The 18183-nt window shown below is 38.5% G+C and overlaps 1 protein-coding gene across 5 annotated transcripts; it reads left to right on the forward strand.

Annotated features, from left to right (window-relative positions):
- Positions 1–1701: 1701 nt before the first annotated feature.
- Positions 1702–18034, forward strand: LOC114148765 (heat shock 70 kDa protein 12A-like). Of its 5 annotated transcripts, none has more exons than XM_028024253.1 (4): positions 1702–2041; positions 15911–16135; positions 16210–16381; positions 16506–18034. In XM_028024253.1, the coding sequence occupies exons 1-4, from the start codon at positions 1760–1762 to the stop codon at positions 17090–17092; spliced, it is 1266 nt and encodes a 421-aa protein (XP_027880054.1). In that variant the 5' UTR covers positions 1702–1759; the 3' UTR covers positions 17093–18034. The 5 variants fall into 5 exon arrangements, with proteins under 5 accessions (XP_027880054.1, XP_027880052.1, XP_027880051.1 ...); XM_028024251.1 differs by lacking the exon at positions 15911–16135 and adding an exon at positions 2605–2829 and having other exon boundaries at positions 1703–2041; XM_028024250.1 differs by lacking the exons at positions 15911–16135; positions 16210–16381 and adding exons at positions 2605–2829; positions 2904–3075 and having other exon boundaries at positions 1704–2041.
- The last annotated feature ends 149 nt before the right edge of the window (positions 18035–18183 follow it).

Below are 18183 nucleotides of genomic sequence, written 5' to 3' on the forward strand. Positions count from 1 at the left end.
GAAGGAGTTGAATGTGAGACTTTGCAGGGGAGATTTGCTCGTTGAGGTGGAAGATTGGAAACTGCAGCTCTGAGGAGGAGCTACACCTCGAAGGTGTTGCTAGATTAATCCAGGTGTTTTGCACAGCTGAATGGTTGCCATGGAGATTAAAGGATTTCTCACACATCCGTGAATTAATCAAATTAACACTCCAGGTATTTTTTTGGATGAGGAAGCAACATCGTAACATGATATAAAGCTCAATAAAGTCGTTTTTTCACAATGCTGCCCCTTTAAATCCAAAAACTAGTACAGAGGAAATAACAGCTTAAAATTACCAGACCTGCAACCACATTTTGGTCTGGCATATTCAAAACTTTATCAGATACGTTCCGCACAGAGTTGAGGCTGGACCCACTTCTGATTGTACTCGGAGTTTCTGTTCAGCTTTCTCAATTTAATAAATACCAACGACAATTATTATCTTATGCCTTTAACATAGGAAAAAAGCTAGTGTTGAGAGGTTCCATCGGTTAAATTGTGGCTGGAGGAACTGGTAAGGCTCTCTCATCTGGAAAGAATATGTTTCTCATTAGCAAATAACTTAAAGCGATTCAATAGAACTTGGCAACCCCTTTGGCAATATATTGATAACTCTATTTGAAGATAATTTGATTTCTCGGTGTGATAAGATCTAAGTCCTAGGGAAAGGGGAGGAGGGTCTAGAGCAGGGGTGTCCAAAGTCGGTCCTGGAGGGCCGCCATCCTGTGTGTTTTAGTTCTCTCCCTGGTTTAACGCACCTGGATCCAATGATGGCTCATTAGAGGCCTTAGGAGAACATTGACAAGCTGAGAAGGTTGTTACTACAACCAGGGAGAGAACAAAAACATGCAGGCCCTTGAGGACCGACTTTGGACACGCCTGGTCTAGAGAATGTCCTTGTTTATTTATGTCATTTTTGTTTTGTTTTGTATTGTCTTTATGTTTTATGCTCACATCAAAAAGAGGACAAATTTGTATTGTTGATGTTTCAATTTTCATGTCTGAATCCTCAATAAAACAGTTTGAAAACTGAACTTACCAGACCTGCTGAATTAGTCCACCTAAACAGAAGAGGCCCAGCAGGTGACAAAAACCTTTTGATCTTCATCTTTTATGTAAAGTAGCAAATGCTAGAACTTTTAAAAAGAACCCTGTTAAATTATTTTATCACATTAAGTTATAATTATACATTTGCACATGCAATTGTACATCCATAAATTATTTAACATGCTGCTAATGTTGTGTAGCTGTTGATGTCATAATTAATGTAAATAATGTTTTTATGAGGAAAAGTAGGAAAATTGCTAACAAAGATCAAATTACACAACTTGGTAATTTGAGCCTGCAAGCAGCCCAAGTCAGAATGGCCTAGATCTATCTAAAGTCTAGATCTACTAACACAGAGACCAGTCAAATTGTATGGTCACAGTGAGTTTTGTTTTCACTGTGGAACTTTAATGATGTTCGATCTCCAAACAAAAATCTCACAATATCACAAGTCTATAAGTGATATTTATACACAATTATATGAGTGGTAGAAATAAAAGACATACATTAATCTGAGTATATAAATCTCTTTTAAAAATTTGACTAACGTTTCTGCATGTGAAACCAACCTTTCCTGTCTGAGCAGATAAACGGCTCCAGGGAGGAGGAGCTGACAGATAAAAAAAAAGAGTTGTTAACGTTCCCACTGGTATTCTGGTTTTCATCCTGACTTGCAGAACACGATTCTACAATGGGTGACTCCTATGTTATAGCCATAGACTTTGGTACTGCTTACAGTGGATATGCCTTCAATATCACAACCAGCGAGGAAGAAAGTAATCCCAGATTAAAGAGTTGGGGAGCAGAACAAGGAGTGGACACCCCAAAGACTTCAACCTGCATCCTGTTTGATCAAAATGAAGATTTTCTGAAGTTTGGACATGAAGCCAAAAACACATATACCAAAATGAAAGGGCAAGAAGCAAAGAAACATTATTTCTTTGAAGGATTCAAGATGGCCCTCTATGGCAGAGTAAGTAAAGATTTAAATATTTATTCTTAATATTTTCTGAGTACTGCTCAAGGTAACTGAGGAAGGGGTGGAGTCTATCCCAACAGACACTGAGTAAGATGCCTGTGTAGGACCTAAATGAAAATGTATGTTACACAGTCTATTTAGTACATTAAGTAAGGTCTAAACTCTTGTCTTTTCCACACACTAAAACAGAAGCTTGTGGTGAGTTGAGTAAAATCACAGGAAACATAATATGTGATATTTTATTACTTGCTGTTAATTGTTAGCAGAGCAGATGAACTGAAAACATGTAGGCTGCTGAAAATTACAGTCTAAAGTAATTTCTATAGTGTTCCCAGTGTAAAGCCAAAATTTGTTCATAGAAGTAATAAGATTAGAAAAATGTTTTCTGTGTAAAATCTGCCTATTTCACAAACCTGGAAGTAAAACCAGTGTGTTTGTTAGTGTTGTGTACACAAAAAAAAAACACTACATTGGATGATTTTACACATTTTCAATGAAGTTGAAAATAACTAAATTTCATATGTTTAATACATTTTTTCATAATTGTGATTTTCTAGGATCTTAACAAGAACTTTAAGATTAAAGCAGCAAATAATGAGGAAATGACGGCTCTGAAGGTTTTCTCTGAGTCCCTGAGATTCCTGAAGGATGACGCACTGAAAACAATCAACTCCAAGGCACCAGGACAGAATTTCACTCCCTCTGACTTCACCTGGGTTCTGACGGTTCCTACCATCTGGGATGAGTCAGCAAAACAGTTCATGAGAGAAGCTGCAACTCAGGTATCATCAGGTTTTACAGAAACCAATAAAGTTCTGAAATGTTCAGCATTGATTATATTATATTTCTCTTCCAGGCAGGAATTATAACTGAAGGAACTGAAGACAAACTGATGATTGCACTGGAACCAGAAGCTGCTTCAGTCTGGTGTAAGAAGCTTCCATCAGATGGTTTCATCACACAGAACCACAATAGTGTCTCACTGGATCAGACTCCAGAAACTCAGACTATTATTGTTGATTGTGGAGGTAAGTGTGTGTAAATCTGATACAGTCAATAGTAAAACTTTTAATGATAGTGACGGTGTTGTGGAAGACTAACAATTATCTACAATATGGAAAGTTTTATCACATGTTGTGGGTTTCAGGAGGAACTATTGACATCACTGTTCACAAAATCCTGAAAAGAGGAGCCTTAAAGGAGAAGCACAAAGCCTCTGGGAATAACCTGGGAGGACAAACTGTGGACAGAAAGTTCCAAGAGTTTCTGAGAGAGATATTCACTGATGGAGTCTGGGATGAATATGAAGAAACGTATCCCAGTGAAGTTCAGAAAATGCTATTTGATTTTAGTCGTCTCAAACAGGTAGATGAGGATATTGAGATCCCATGTCCATATAATCTGGGGAAACTGGCCCGGAGAAAGAAAGACATAGAAAAGTTCTTTGAGTCAGTACAAGGAGCTTCCTGGAATAAAGGAGTCATCAAAATCTCCAGAGAGAAACTGAGATCTTTCTATGATGAGAGTCTTCAAGGCATGACCAAGAGTCTCAAAGAAATATTAGAAAAAAATCTCAAAATTGACTTCATTCTCTTAGTGGGGGGGTTCGCAGAAAGTAAAATACTACAGAAGCACATTAATGAACAGTTTGGAGGAGAACATAAAATCCTGTGTCCTGTTAGACCTCAGGAAGCGATCCTTAGAGGAGCTGTAGAGTTTGGAAGAAACCCAAAGATAGTGACATTTCGGAGAAGTCGCTTTACTTATGGGGTGGCCGTGTTAAAAAAGTTTGATGAGTCTGAACATAAACAAGAGAAGAAACTCATAGCTGATGGAAAAGAGTGGTGTAAGGACATTTTTAAAATACTGCTGGAAGTAGGTCAAGATGTAGCCTGGGATGAAACCAAAGAGCATTTCCTTAATGCAGCAGATCCAAAACAGACACAGATGAGTGTTAGATTGTTTCGGACTGAAAAAAAAAATCCAGAATATGTAGATGATAGTGGGGTGGAAGAAATAGGTTCATTTGTAGTTAAACTATGTGATTCTAAAACAAATCAAGAACGTAAAGTGAAAATAGAACTAAATTTTGGCTCAGCGATTAGAGCAACAGGGACTGACTTGAATACTGGAAAGAAAAGCACACTTAAATTTGAGTTCAAGAATGTCTGAAACATTTATAATATCACACTGCAGTGGTTTACAGTGGAAGGTTGATGTCATACCACAGACCTTAATGGTTTTATCTTATTTGTAATGACTATCAGCTTGTTTTGTGTTCAGGTTCACATTTTTACTTTTCACTTTTAGAAAACGAAGAACATATTGATTTGAGTATATTATATAGCAGAAACCTGTTTTCTGTGTTCTGTAACTTTGCTTTTATCTTTGTCTTTTGTTTGCTGCAATGTATTACTAAACCTTGTGTCATAAAATGGTTAGTTGGGTGGTAAGGATTAGATGCGGTGGACCCAGGTTGTAGTGGAAAATTATGGTTTTAATGAACAAACAGTGAACAGAAATCCAGACACGGGTAGCACTAGAAGAGATGACACAGGGGCAACGCAGCGAGGACAATGACACAAGAAAACTATAACGTACGATAATACTCGACAAGGGTCCGACGGGAAAACACAGACACAGGTGAGTATGAGGAGAGGAGATAATCAGGGGAACGAGACACAGCTGAAAACAATAACATGGGGTCAGGGGCGCAACTACATACTTTCTGAGGAGTATGCGAACATGTCATGGGTTTCACTGTAATTGTTTAGCCTGGAATGTGTGTCTTCCCACTACCATCTGTATTTATGCCAGAGGTTTTGCTTCTAAGGATGGTGTAGCATCGGGTGGACATTTTAGAAAGACGTGGGTTGATAGCAGCTCACCGCGGCTCCGTCTCTAAGCAACCATGACAACAGGGTCAGTTCGTGGGGTTTGGGGAGGGGGGTTCTATTTAGGTCCTGCAATTTATTTGACCTTAATATTTCCTGTGTTTTGTTTTGGTGATTATTATTACAATTATTATTGAGATGTGTGTGATAAGTGTCTCTACCAGACACTCTCTTGTTGATACACTGACATTACTTACCTACTGTCTTTCAGTCACTTTGAAAAGCTTTTCTTCGTCTCTCCAACATCTTTATCCCTCCCCCTCTTCCATTTTCTATTTTGTGCCCCAGAGTTTTTTTTTTGCCGCCCCATCTTTAGCTCCCTGTTGTCGAGGCATTACCACAATTCAAATTTAAAAGAAAACAAATACACCTCAGTGTGTTCTCAATGGGACGCTGCCCAAGCTACCTGTATGAGAGGGGAGAGCGGCTGGTAGGAGGGCCTAATCAGTGCTGTTCCTCTGTTATTGATCATTTCACACACAAACAGCTGTTAAGTACATAAAATGCTGATTAGAAAAAAAATTCCCCACATCGTTTTTGCGCCCCCTCTAGTGCAAGTATGCGTTGCATACGGTGCATACTCACTTTTTGCGCCACTGCATGTGGTCTAAATTAACCAAAAACACACATATCCTCACACCTTGTTCCAACCATGATATTTGGAAAACTTTTGCCCCCTTGTCTTTTGCCTCCATCCCAATTATGCCAATGGCGCATTGGTGACAAGTTTCTTTTAGAAGTTTGGTTTTGACAAAGGGATTATCCACGTCTTTATTACATTTACATACATTTATTGATTATTAGCTATTATGTTTTACTAGTCATTGATTCACACGGAGGCTACCTTGTAATGTGTGTGCATGTATTTGTGTGTTTTAAGTCTTGTATTCCTTCAGTGGTTCCCAAAGTGTGGGGCGCGCCCCCTAGGGGGGCACAGTGCCATTGCAGGGGGTGGGGGGCAATGGAAGCAGTATGGATGAGTGAAAAAAAAAACAGTTAAGTGTTTCACTGTAAAAAATGGTTTGTATTGTGTTTTGTTGCAACCTGAAGTGTGAAATAAACTTCATTGGTGTAGTGATTTGAGTTTTTCTGTGTGTTTATTTTAGGTTTCTGTGTCTGTGGAGTCTCTATGTTGTCCCCTCTACCCCTTAATTAATAACACCTGTTCCTTGTTTCTCCTGATTGTTTCCCTGTGTATTTAAACCCACCTGTGTTCCTTGTTCCTCGTCCTTTGACTCCTTCCAGTCTTGTTTCCATTGTCACCACAGCACAGAGACTGCCTTGTAAAAATGTTCAATAATATCCATATACATAGGTGTAACTTCCTGAAGGTCTGGTGTAGACATGTCCCCACCAACTCTGGCATGAAGGCGACAGTCCCCACCAATATTTCCTGCACCTTTTTTTCTTTATGTGGCTGCATCTATGTAACTCGACAGCAGTTGCATGTTGTATTCAAAGTATTAACAGCTAGGTAATGCTTTTTAAAGTTCACATAAAATGGTGCCATTCAGACAACTTGTCAAAATAATGAGCAAGTAAATATACATGCAAAATATACACATTGTCATTGTCCTTGTGACAATGATAATAAAGATTTATCTTATCTTATCTATCTTATATACATGCAACACTCTGCTGCATTAACTGATGTAAGTTATAGGTGGTATTTTCATTAATACACAGCTGGTCTTTGGTAAGAACGTGATTTATCATCAATCACAATGACCTCAATCCTCCAGCTATTCTATAGTAACTTATTTTTCGGACTATAAGGCGCACCAGATTATAAGACGCAGTATCAGTGAGCAGATCTATTTTCATATATAAGACGCACCGGATTATAAGACGCATAAAGCGAAACAAAATACAGTAGTCGGATAGGTCAGACTTTATTCAAATCATTAACAATAACTGTCAATATTACACAAAAAAGTACACTCGCTTTTTCAATCATTCATCTTCTACGAATCCATCAAATTCCTCGTCTTCAGTGTCAGAATTTAACAGGTCATCTTCTTGTTTCCTCCACATCCATACCATTGATTCATTAATGTTGAATTGTTTCGCAGCTGCTCTATTCCCATGTTGTACTGCGTGGCTGATGGCCTTGAGTTTGAAATCCAGGTCGTAAGCATGACTCTTAACAGGTGCCATTTTTCATATCAGAAAAAGTGGTTTGCCACCCCAAAACAAGTCTGTCTAGACAGCATAGAAAGCTGACTCCACGAGGTCTCTGACCAGCAGCGATTATGCTTAGACAATCAAGGGGAGTGGCTTCGTCGCTTACCAAAGTCGTAATAAAACACACGGTACACTGTTAAGGAGCACCGGAATATAAGGCGCATTCCCGATTTTTTTGCAAATATAGGGATTTTATGTGTGCCTTATAGTCCAAAAAATACACTAAGTGCCATGAAATATCAGGAAACAGGCCACTATCAAGACCACAGGTCTCAAACTCCAGTCCTGGAGGGCCACTGCCCTGCAACTTTTAGATGTGCCTCTCCTGCACCACATCTGAATAGAGTAATTAGGTCATTAGCAAGGCTCTAGAGAACTTATCTACACAAGGAGGAGGTAATTAAGCCATTTCATTCCAGTGTTTTGTACCTTTGGCACATGTAAAAACTGCAGGACAGCGGCCCTTGAGGACTGGAATTTGACACCTCTGATCAAGACAGTTCACAACCGAATTTGTTTTGAGGAGAAGTAATTTATAAAAATGTCTCTGAATGATTAAAAATAATAACCTAAACTTATTTTGGATATGTAGAGCCTGTATTTTCTACAGCCATGCATCAGTGTTAAACATATTTCATTCTGTTATCAAAAGGAGTCTCTTTTTTATGGATTTAAAGAAATGTTGTTCCAGAAATGTGTTACCCTTTTTGATCACATGTAAAAAATAATCTTAGCTAAAGACTAGTTTCATGGAGAAACTTTAGAGCTGATATCAGGTTTGGCAAAGATGAGAAGGAAACAGCAGAGTGTGGATGTGTTGGACCTGCTGATCCGGTTTCTGGCATTCTTTCCTTGTTCTTTGCATTTCCAGAGAACTCACCTGAGGGTAAAAAGTGTTTTTCAGAACAGTGACAAAGGAGAGTCATCAAACTGATATTTGTTTTCTTAACTTTAACAGTTTTATCTGTAGACAAAATTCACCCCGTAAGTTTTAGGAAACACCTTTAGTTCCCAAATTCTGCAACCATCTTATTTTATCTTCATTGTCTTTAGTGCCTTTCAATATACTGTAATTATTCTGTGACAGTTTTTCTCTTGTGATCCAGTGGTGTTTGATTTCCATTTTTCCCATTCTGATCATTTTAGGTTGTGCATTATTGTTGTCAAGGTCTTTCCATCTAGGTTAATTTCTTTGTTTCAAGGTTGTTGTTGTTTTTTTTTAACTTTTTTCTTGTTCTCTGTTAATTTTGGTTTATATTTTTTTTATCTTTAGGTTTGTGGAGTCTTTATACACTGCTCAAAAAATAAAGGGAACACTTAAACAACACAATATAACTCCAAGTAAATCAAACTTCTGTGAAATCAAACTGTCCACTTAGGAAGCAACACTGATTAACAATCAATTTCACTTGCTGTTGTGCAAATGGAATAGACAACAGGTGGAAATTATTGGCAATTAGCAAGACACACTCAATAAAGGAGTGGTTCTGCAGTTGGGACCACAGACCACTTCTCAGTAGCTATGCTGTCTGGCTGATGTTTTGGTCAGTTTTGAATGTTGGTGGTGCTTTCACACTCGTGGTAGCATGAGACGGACTCCACAACCCACACAAGTGGCTCAGGTAGTGCAGCTCATCCAGAATGGCACATCAATGCGAGCTGTGGCAAGAAGGTTTGCTGTGTCTGTCAGCGTAGTGTCCAGAGGCTGGAGGCGCTACCAGGAGACAGGCCAGTACACCAGGAGACGTGGAGGAGGCCGTAGGAGGGCAACAATCCAGCAGCAGGACCGCTACCTTTGTGCAAGAAGGAACAGGAGGAGCACTGCCAGAGCCCTGCAAAATGACCTCCAGCAGGCCACAAATGTGCATGTGTCTGCACAAACGGTTAGAAACCGACTCCATGAGGATGGTATGAGGGCCCGACGTCCACAGATGGGGGTTGTGCTCACAGCCCAACACCGTGCAGGACGCTTGGCATTTGCCAGAGAACACCAGGATTGGCAAATTCACCACTGGCGCCTTGTGCTCTTCACAGATGAAAGCAGGTTCACACTGAGCACATGTGACAGACGTGACAGAGTCTGGAGACGCCGTGGAGAGCGGTCTGCTGCCTGCAACATCCTTCAGCATGACCGGTTTGGCAGTGGGTCAGTAATGGTGTGGGGTGGCATTTCTTTGGAGGGCCGCACAGCACTCCATGTGCTCACCAGAGGTAGCCTGACTGCCATTAGGTACCTAGATGAGATCCTCAGACCCCTTGTGAGACCATATGCTGGTGCAGTTGGCCCTGGGTTCCTCCTAATGCAGGACAATGCTAGACCTCATGTGGCTGGAGTGTGTCAGCAGTTCCTGCAAGATGAAGGCATTGAAGCTATGGACTGGCCAGCCCGTTCCCCAGACCTGAATCTGATTGAGCACATCTGGGACATCATGTCTCGCTCCATCCACCAACGTCACGTTGCACCACAGACTGTCCAGGAGTTGGCGGATGCTTTAGTCCAGGTCTGGGAGGAGATCCCTCAGGAGACGATCCGCCACCTCATCAGGAGCATGCCCAGGCGTTGTAGGGAGGTCATACAGGCACGTGGAGGCCACATACAATACTGAGCCTCATTTTGACTTGTTTTAAGGACATTACATTAAAGTTGGATCAGCGTGTAGTGTTATTTCACTTTAATTTTGTGTGTGGCTCCAAATCCAGGCCTCCATTGGTTAATAAATTTGATTTCCATTGATGATTTTTGTGTGATTTTGTTGTCGGCACATTCAACTTTGTACAGAACAAAGTATTCAATGAGAATATTTCTTTCATTCAGATCTAGGATGTGTTATTTGAGTGTTCCCTTTATTTTTTTGAGCAGTGTATTTTGTTTAGTTCTCTCCCTAATAAATAGTAATCTTTAGAATGTATTAGTCCTTCACTCAGTTTTGCGGTTCTACGTTGTCATTCTGCATTCCTTGATTAGACTCACCTGGTTTCCATGTCACACTTTTCTCAGTATTTACGTTCCTTGGTTTCTGTTGTTTAGTGCTGGTTTCTTCCATTGCGCCCATCTTAGTTTTATGTCCAGCTCTTTCTTATTATAAGTTTTATTTGTTGTCATTATTACTCCCTATTATTGAATTTCTCTGTTTGCGGTCCTCCTACAAACTTCCCTTAACATATTCACCTGTTCTTTTAACCCTCTGAGGTCTGGGTTCTAATTAGCTGCTTTTGACTAATTTTGAATTTGCCCTTTTATTTTCATCTTAAAAATGTGGCTCTTTAGTTAATTTCAAATGAATGAAACTGTAGGTGGCAGTTAGACTAATTGCAAAAAGTGTCAGATGTGTCATTATCAATTAGTTTAAATGTGATCAGCTTATTTGTAGACTCTTTGCGTATTTTGACAGAACTCCATGAGATTACAATGTGGACTTCAAGGAGACCAACAAACCCCCTGCAAGTAGGTCATCAATTTTCTGAAAGGAAAAGGACGAACATCCAAGTAAAGGCCATCCTTTCACATGGGAGCCTATGTGAAGGATCCCACTTCGTGGATATCCTAAATTTGGATATCAGGAGCTGAAAGCTTGATGCACATGAAATATTCATTCAGTTCAATTCAATTCAAATCAGTGTCTATAGAACCAAAACATTTGTGTTGTACGTATAACAGTAGAGTAATTACAAGGTACCCAGGTGGAAAAAATAGTTAAGTGTATTTCAAACATACTTAAATTGGTACAATCATCCAGCTTCATGTTATAACTGCATGGAGTGTCTGTTTGTTGTGACTTAATATAATTTTCTTCATAAACTTAGCCTGGTTTTAATTAAGCTCAGTATGCCAGAGAGACTTTGATATTGTGAGGGTGTTGTTATAACTCGTTCATCATTGTTTTTATCTTCAACATATTTTTGCACTCTAAGCAAATGAAGATGAAAGAGGAAGCCAGAGGTCAGGTTTAGAAAACCTAGACTTTCCTGTCTCAGAAGAGGCTCTGGCTCCACCGGATCACCAACCAGTTCTGAGGATGAACCGCCACTAAAGTATACAAAGTATAGCTTTAGTTGTGTAGAGGAATATAATATAATATTAAAAGTTAAAAATTACGCTGTTTTGCTGGTTTGCACTAAGATATGTTTTAACCTAAAAGAAATGTACTGTGTCAAATGGACTGGGTCAATCTGACCTAGAAGTCAGAAAGGAATTCAGATTTAGAGATGTGGAATAACAATCACTAAAGAGAGGAAAGATGTTAGTTTTAAGCTGTTGTGCAAGGAAGTTCTGGCACCTGTCTTTTCTCCTGCTTGCCTGCAAAGGAACTGGGCCAGGGCCCAAGACTTGGGAAGGAACCTCTGTTTGGACAGATAAGGAAATTACAACTTGTCTAATAGTTCTTCTGATGGAGCAGATTTGATTCCAGGAGGTCAACTCCTAATTCTCAGAACTTCCAAATACACATCCAGTGTAAAACGGAGCCAGAATTTCTACATAAATGAAGGGCAGTAACGGCATTGGTCAAAGCTTCCCAATACACACCAGTACAGCTGAGACTCTAAAAAACTGATGTCAGAAACAGAAGTCGAGAGATTTTGGATTTCTGTAACAATATAAATGTGACGTTTTGGTTCCGCAGATGAGCATTAAATTTCTTCCCATTTTTTGGCTATGAGCAAAAGGAATTTGAGTCTGTGTATCATTTCTTTATTATATATTCTCCATGGGTTTAGGCATCTTTAAATTCCTCCAAAAAACAAGTGAAAATAAGTCATAGTTGTTCCAGAAAACAAGTGACAGTACACTTAGTACACTTTAAATTGTGCTCTTCTACAATTGAATTACTATTAAAATACACTAAGTACAAAATTAGTTGTTCCAAAATAACACTTCAAGTATACTGATGATTAGTCTGGCTTCAAGTCCTCAAGTATGCTAAACTTTAACATGCTTAGTATACTTATTTTTCACCAGGGTTTGTCAAAGATGAGAAGGAAATATCTGTGTGTGGGTGTGTTGGATCTGCTGAACTGGTTTCTGCCACTCCTGTTTTATTATTCTTTGCGTTTCCTGAGTAGTCTCTGTCAATCAAACCAGAAACTTCCTCGAGGGGAATTTGTTTGTTTTACAGCACAGTAATAAAGAAGAGTTATCAAACTGATCTTTGTTTCCTAAACTTTAAAGGTTTTGACAATATTCACCATGTAAGAATTCTGCAACTATCTTCTTTTATCTTCATTGGATTTAATGACAATCAGTGTCCTATAATTATTCTGTGACAATTGTTGTGTCATAATCTGCTGGTTGTTTGTTTTCTATTGGTTTCCATTCTGATCACTTCTGGATTATTCATTACTTTTGTTATGATCTTGCCGACTGTGCTATTCTTTTGTTTTTAAACTTATTTCTTGTGCTCTGTTTTCTGTTCATTAATGTTGCTTCCTGAAGATTGTGTCCAATGGTGAGGCAAAAGGTGAGGCCTTCAGAGCCTCAGTATTAAGCATTTTGTTACTGTCGTATTTTTTTTCTTTTAAAATATAATGGAATCAAAACTCTATGGGAAAGATATCCAGTTAAAATTGATGAAAAATTATCATCCATCCATCCATCCATCTATCTTCTTCCGCTGATCTGGAGTCGATTTGCGAGGGTAGCAGCCTAAGAACCGAGGCCCAGACTTCCCTCTGCCCAGCCACTTGTTCCAGCTCCTCCGGGGGAATCCAGAGTCTCCCCAACACTCACATCCAAATGCGTCTCTGTCCCACAGTATGTCAGTCTGAGTGTTCGGTAGTTCAGCAAAGTCTGTCACAAATTTGTCAATATGTCAGGTACACGCAAGCTCCAAACAGCAGAAATTCTGTTATCATGAATAAATAAATGTACCTCGCTGGGTAAGTCCTTCGAGCAGTCCTCCGACAGCCACACTGTTATTAAGGCAGACTAACGGACCTGAATGCGTTACCCTAGACATTTTTTAAGTCAATTTTGCCTTATAAACCAATGCTGAGGCAAAGACGGCGGGCAAGAAAATTCTGTAACTAGTCCTACGTCAGATCTGTAATGTTATTAGCGGGAAATAAAGGAGAAATCAACGATAAAGACCAAGAGGACAAATGAGGGAGAAAAAGTCTGATTGGATGTAAGTGTGAACGCTGCGGGACAAAATGGGTGAGTAATTACTGAAATAATACCGGCTTGTGAAAATCTGCCTTCAGGAAAATGCTTAGAAATAAACAATAGTAAGAAACGGTGTTTAAATGCCAATATAGCAGTTAGCGCAGTCTGTTCTCATGATGCCATAGAGGTACCATTGGAATCTACACGCATAAAATCCAGTATAACTACCTTCACTTATTGATCTGGAAATGATTAGATGTTAATATTGTTGTTTTAATTTAACTGAGTTGTGAGTCGTTAGCACAGAGTTATCAGTAAGAATCGTTACTGAAGGTAATTACTACCAGTTACCTTCGTGGTGCTGACTAACGATGTAGTTCCCATCCATCAGTTTCATTCAAATGGACATGAGGTCGGCTGCAGACCATGATCCATTTCTTGCGTTATTCCAGACTCCTTTTTGATTTTGGAAATGTAATAAATTGTATTGGGCCCTCTGTATGTTCTGGATGATGGCTGTTGGGATTGCACACTAACCACTGACAAGTTGGACCGTGATGATCTATTATTTTCCTCAAAATCTCTGTGACTGCAGCGTGTTTTATATGGTAGATACTGTCAATATTGTCGGAGTACTGTACTTGGAACGCTGATTGGTCAGTTGCTGACAAATGCCCTGGAATGATTGGGGAGGATTGCTCTGTGTCAGCATGGGGGCGGAGCCGGCGTCATGTCAATTGTATTGAGTGACCAGTGATCCAGATCCATAATTTGTAGATTTGTAAGATGTGCAAAGAAAGGCTCCAAAAAAAGAGTAAAAGACAACAGAAAAACAAATCCAGCAGGGCAGGAAAGGGAGGAGAGAAAAAAAGAGTCCGCCTTCACAGAGAGCTAGAGAAAAAATAAATAATTAAAATACCATTTATAATTTCAAAGTATATTGCATTTCCTCCACCTACTTCATAAGTTTATGGGTTAGTCAGCTCATCTTTTTATATATGATGATTTTTGTGTCTCCAAATAAAATTAAAACTATTTATTAATAGCATTAATCATCTTGGTCAATACAGGAAGAAAACAAACCGAGTAGAATCCTACCAAAGATTGAGCTGTTCCTCTGTAGTCACTTATTAGAATCAAATTTGGGTTCTCAGTACTGAGCATTGCAGGCCCTTGATCTACTAACAAAACAGTGCGAAATATATATTTTCTGTTGTATCATGATCCCCTGGGGACGAGTTTCAAACTTCACATTCCAGCACTAACAGTAGATGCAACAGACAGGATACTTTAAAGTGCAGTAAACAAGGTGTATTAAGTAAATTTGTATAAACACAGTGAAAGTTTTATTCTTCAACAATTCTGGACTTATCTAATCTCTTAATAACAGTCTCACAACATCACAAGTGATATTTATAAAAACATAGTGTGACCAATACAAATGTCAAATTAACCTGAGCATATAAACCTCTTTTAAAAGTTAGACTGACGCTGTTGTATGTGAAACCAACCTTTCCTGTCTGAGCAGATAAACAGCTCCAGGGAGGTGGAGTTCAGAGTAAAAAAAAGAGTTGTTAGCGTTCCCACTGGTATTTTGGTTTTCATCCTGACTTGCAGAACATGATTCTACAATGAGTGACTCCTATGTTATAGCCATAGACTTTGGTACTGCTTACAGTGGATATGCCTACAATATCTCAACCGGAGAGAAAGAAAGTGATCCCATTTTAAAGAGATGGGGAGCAGAACAACGACTGGACACCCCAAAGACTCCAACCTGCATCTTGTTTGATCAAAATGGAGAATTTCTGAAGTTTGGTTATGAAGCCAAAACAGCATACATCAAAATGAGAGGAGAAGAAGCAAAGAAACATTATTTCTTTGGAGAATTCAAGATGGCCCTGTACAATAAAGTAAGTGAAGATTTAAATATTGTTAATGATTGTTTTTCCTGTTCAGAGTAACTGAGGTAGGAGTGGAGCCTCTCCCAACAGATGTTGGGTAAGATATATATGCAAGTACTAAATGGGAAGGTATGATAGTTAGTGTATCAACATACATATGTGGGATCAATTTCCCAGGTAGATTTTCTATCTGGGTAAACCCAGGTAGGGCCACCATGGAAACCACCAACCAAACCTTTTGGGCTCGTATTGTTTTCCCTCATTTACCTCATTTGGGGCCCTCGTATGTATGCTGACTGAAGGTCTCCAATCTTAAATTTTCCACATACTAAAAAGAATCTCATGGTGACTTAAGTAAAATAATAAGTATATATAAAATGTAATTATTTGCTACTGATTGTTAGTAGAGTAGATGAAGTGAAAACATTTTTGCAGCTGAAAATTACAGCTTTAAATAATTTTCATATTGTTGTTAAAGAGTAGTTCCCAGTGTAAAACCAAAACTATGTTCATAGTTATAGTAAGAATAGAAAAAAAAGGGAAAGAGAAAAATCTGGCCAGCTAACAAACCAGGAAGTAAAACCAGTGTATTTGTCAGGTTTGGGGTTATAGTTTAATTACAGTACAATAACATATGTAAAGTAACAAAGCATTAAAGTTTTTTAAGAATTTTACAATGTCACCAAAAAAGTACCCCAAAATACTGCATTGGGTTGTTTTATATTAGTTTCAATTTTATACAGGTTTAATAAATATTTTTTATATAATTGTGATCTTCCAGGATCTTAACAAGAACCTTAAGATTAAAGCAGAAAATGATAAGGAAATGACGGCTCTGAAGGTTTTCTCTGAATCCCTGAGATTTCTGAATGATGACGCACTGAAAACAATCAATGCCAACACAGCAGGTACAAAATTTACTCCCGCTAACTTCACCTGGGTTCTGACGGTTCCTGCCATCTGGAATGAGTCAGCAAAAACGTTTGTGAGAGAAGCTGCAACTCAGGTATCATCAGGTTTTACAGAAACCAATGGCGTTCTGAAATGTTCAGCATTCATTATATTATATTTCTCTTCCAGGCAGGAATTGTAACAGAAGGAGATGAGAAAAAACTGGTGATTGCACTGGAACCAGAAGCTGCTTCAGTCTGGTGTAAGAAGCTTCCATCAGATGGTTTCATCACACAGAACCACATTAGTGTCTCACTGGATCAAACTCCAGGAACTCAGTATATTATTGTTGATTGTGGAGGTAAGTGTCTGTAAATCTGATACAGTCTATAGTAAAACATTTAATAATAGTGACAGTATTGTTGTAGAAGACTAACAATGATCTACAATATATGGAACGTTTTATCACATTTTGTGGGTTTCAGGAGGAACTATTGACATCACTGTTCATGAAGTCCTGGAAGGAGGAGCCTTAAAGGAGCTGCACAAAGCATCTGGAAACGATATCGCAGGACAAACTGTGGAGAGAAAGTTCAAAGAGTTTCTCAAAGAAATATTCTGTGACGGAGTCTGGGATGAATATGAAGAAAATTATCCCAGTGAAGTTCAGAAGATAATGTATGATTTTATTTCTGTCAAACATGTAGATGAGGATTTTGAGATCCAATGTACAGATAATCTGGGGCAAATTATCGAGAAAAAGGAAGACTTGGAAACGTACTTTGAGTCAGGACGAGGAGCTTCCTGGGATGAAGGAACCATCATAATCTCCAGAGAGAAACTGAGATCTTTATATGATGAGAGTCTTCAGGGCATCATCGAGAGTCTTAAAGAAATATTAAAAGAAAATTGGAACATTGGCTACATTCTCATAGTGGGGGGGTTCGCAGAAAGTAAAATACTGCGGCAGCGCATTAATGAACAGCTTAGTGAAGAATTTAAAATCCTGTGTCCTGTTAGACCCCAGGAAGTGATCCTTAAAGGAGCTGTAGAGGTTGGAAAAAATCCATAGGAAAAGTCGCTTTACTTATGGCGTAGACACGTTAGAAAGGTTTGATGAGTTTAAACATAAACAAGAGAAGAAACACACAGATGTTATGTGGGCTGGGATGAAACCGAGGGGTATGTCCTTAATGTGTCAGATCTAAGTCATAAAATGATAACCATTAGTTTCATTAGGATTGAAAGCAAAGATCCAAAATACGTAGATGTTTGGGGGGTAGAAGAAGTAGCTTCAGTTAAAGTTCTACTACATGATCCTTAAAGAAACAAAGAAAGTAAAGTGGAACTGCAAGTAAAATTTATCTCCACAGAGATAACAGCTACAGTGGCTGACTACAGAACTGGAAAGAAAAGCACAATTAAATTTAATTTTATGAACTTATAAAAAACATTTATCACATTGCAGCTGTTTACAGTTTAAAAAACCGAAGAAATGTTTGGCAACTGTTTTCATATTACAGTCCTCATGGCATAAATCAGATCTGTAACATCAAACAGTTTTGTGTTCAGGTTCAAAATTATGCTTTTTACTTTTTTAAAAACAAAGTGCTTTTATTGGAGCGTATTAATACAATAAATGTGTTTTCTATATTTATAAGAATAGCCTTGCTTTTCTGTTTGCTTCTGTGTACGAATAAATCATCAGACAAAAACTTCACATTTTCTTTCTCCTTCATCTGTATTATAGGCCATCCATGGTACATTTGAGCCTCCTTTTTTCCCTTGAATGTTTTATTTTGACAGACTCGGGAATCTCTATTTTAATTAAACTGCATCTCGTCCATTATTGGATATACATATCTCCAGGAGTTAATTTCTGATAAGCCCTGGCACATAAACCAGGGTTCAATCTTTGATTACATCCAAAGCAATTTTGATGATGATTGAAATTCTCTTCTTGTTAACTTTCTACTGAGTCACCAAAAACCAAAAAAGATTTGTTGGAATAGTAGCCTGTTTGTTCCCATTTCCTTGTTTTCTCTATAGGATTATGCAGAAGTTGGCATATAGATATTAGCGTGGGTAGAAGGATATTTCTGCTTAAAGAAAATTTGCTCTACCTCTGAACAGCTCAAACTAAAAGAAAAATTCCTCCTTGTT

This window comes from Xiphophorus couchianus, chromosome 7, assembly GCF_001444195.1.
Source record: "Xiphophorus couchianus chromosome 7, X_couchianus-1.0, whole genome shotgun sequence".
NCBI classification, from domain to species: domain Eukaryota; kingdom Metazoa; phylum Chordata; class Actinopteri; order Cyprinodontiformes; family Poeciliidae; genus Xiphophorus; species Xiphophorus couchianus.

What these genes read in the sequence shown, in the direction of transcription:
- LOC114148765 (XM_028024249.1), top strand. Translation starts at nt 1,760, where the DNA reads ATGGGTGACTCCTATGTTATAGCCATAGACTTTGGTACTGCTTACAGT. An exon ending in AGATGGCCCTCTATGGCAGA is followed by an intron (nt 2,042 to 2,604) that starts GTAAGTAAAGAT and finishes GTGATTTTCTAG; the next exon opens with GATCTTAACAAGAACTTTAA. An exon ending in TATTATTGTTGATTGTGGAG is followed by an intron (nt 3,076 to 3,194) that starts GTAAGTGTGTGT and finishes TGTGGGTTTCAG; the next exon opens with GAGGAACTATTGACATCACT.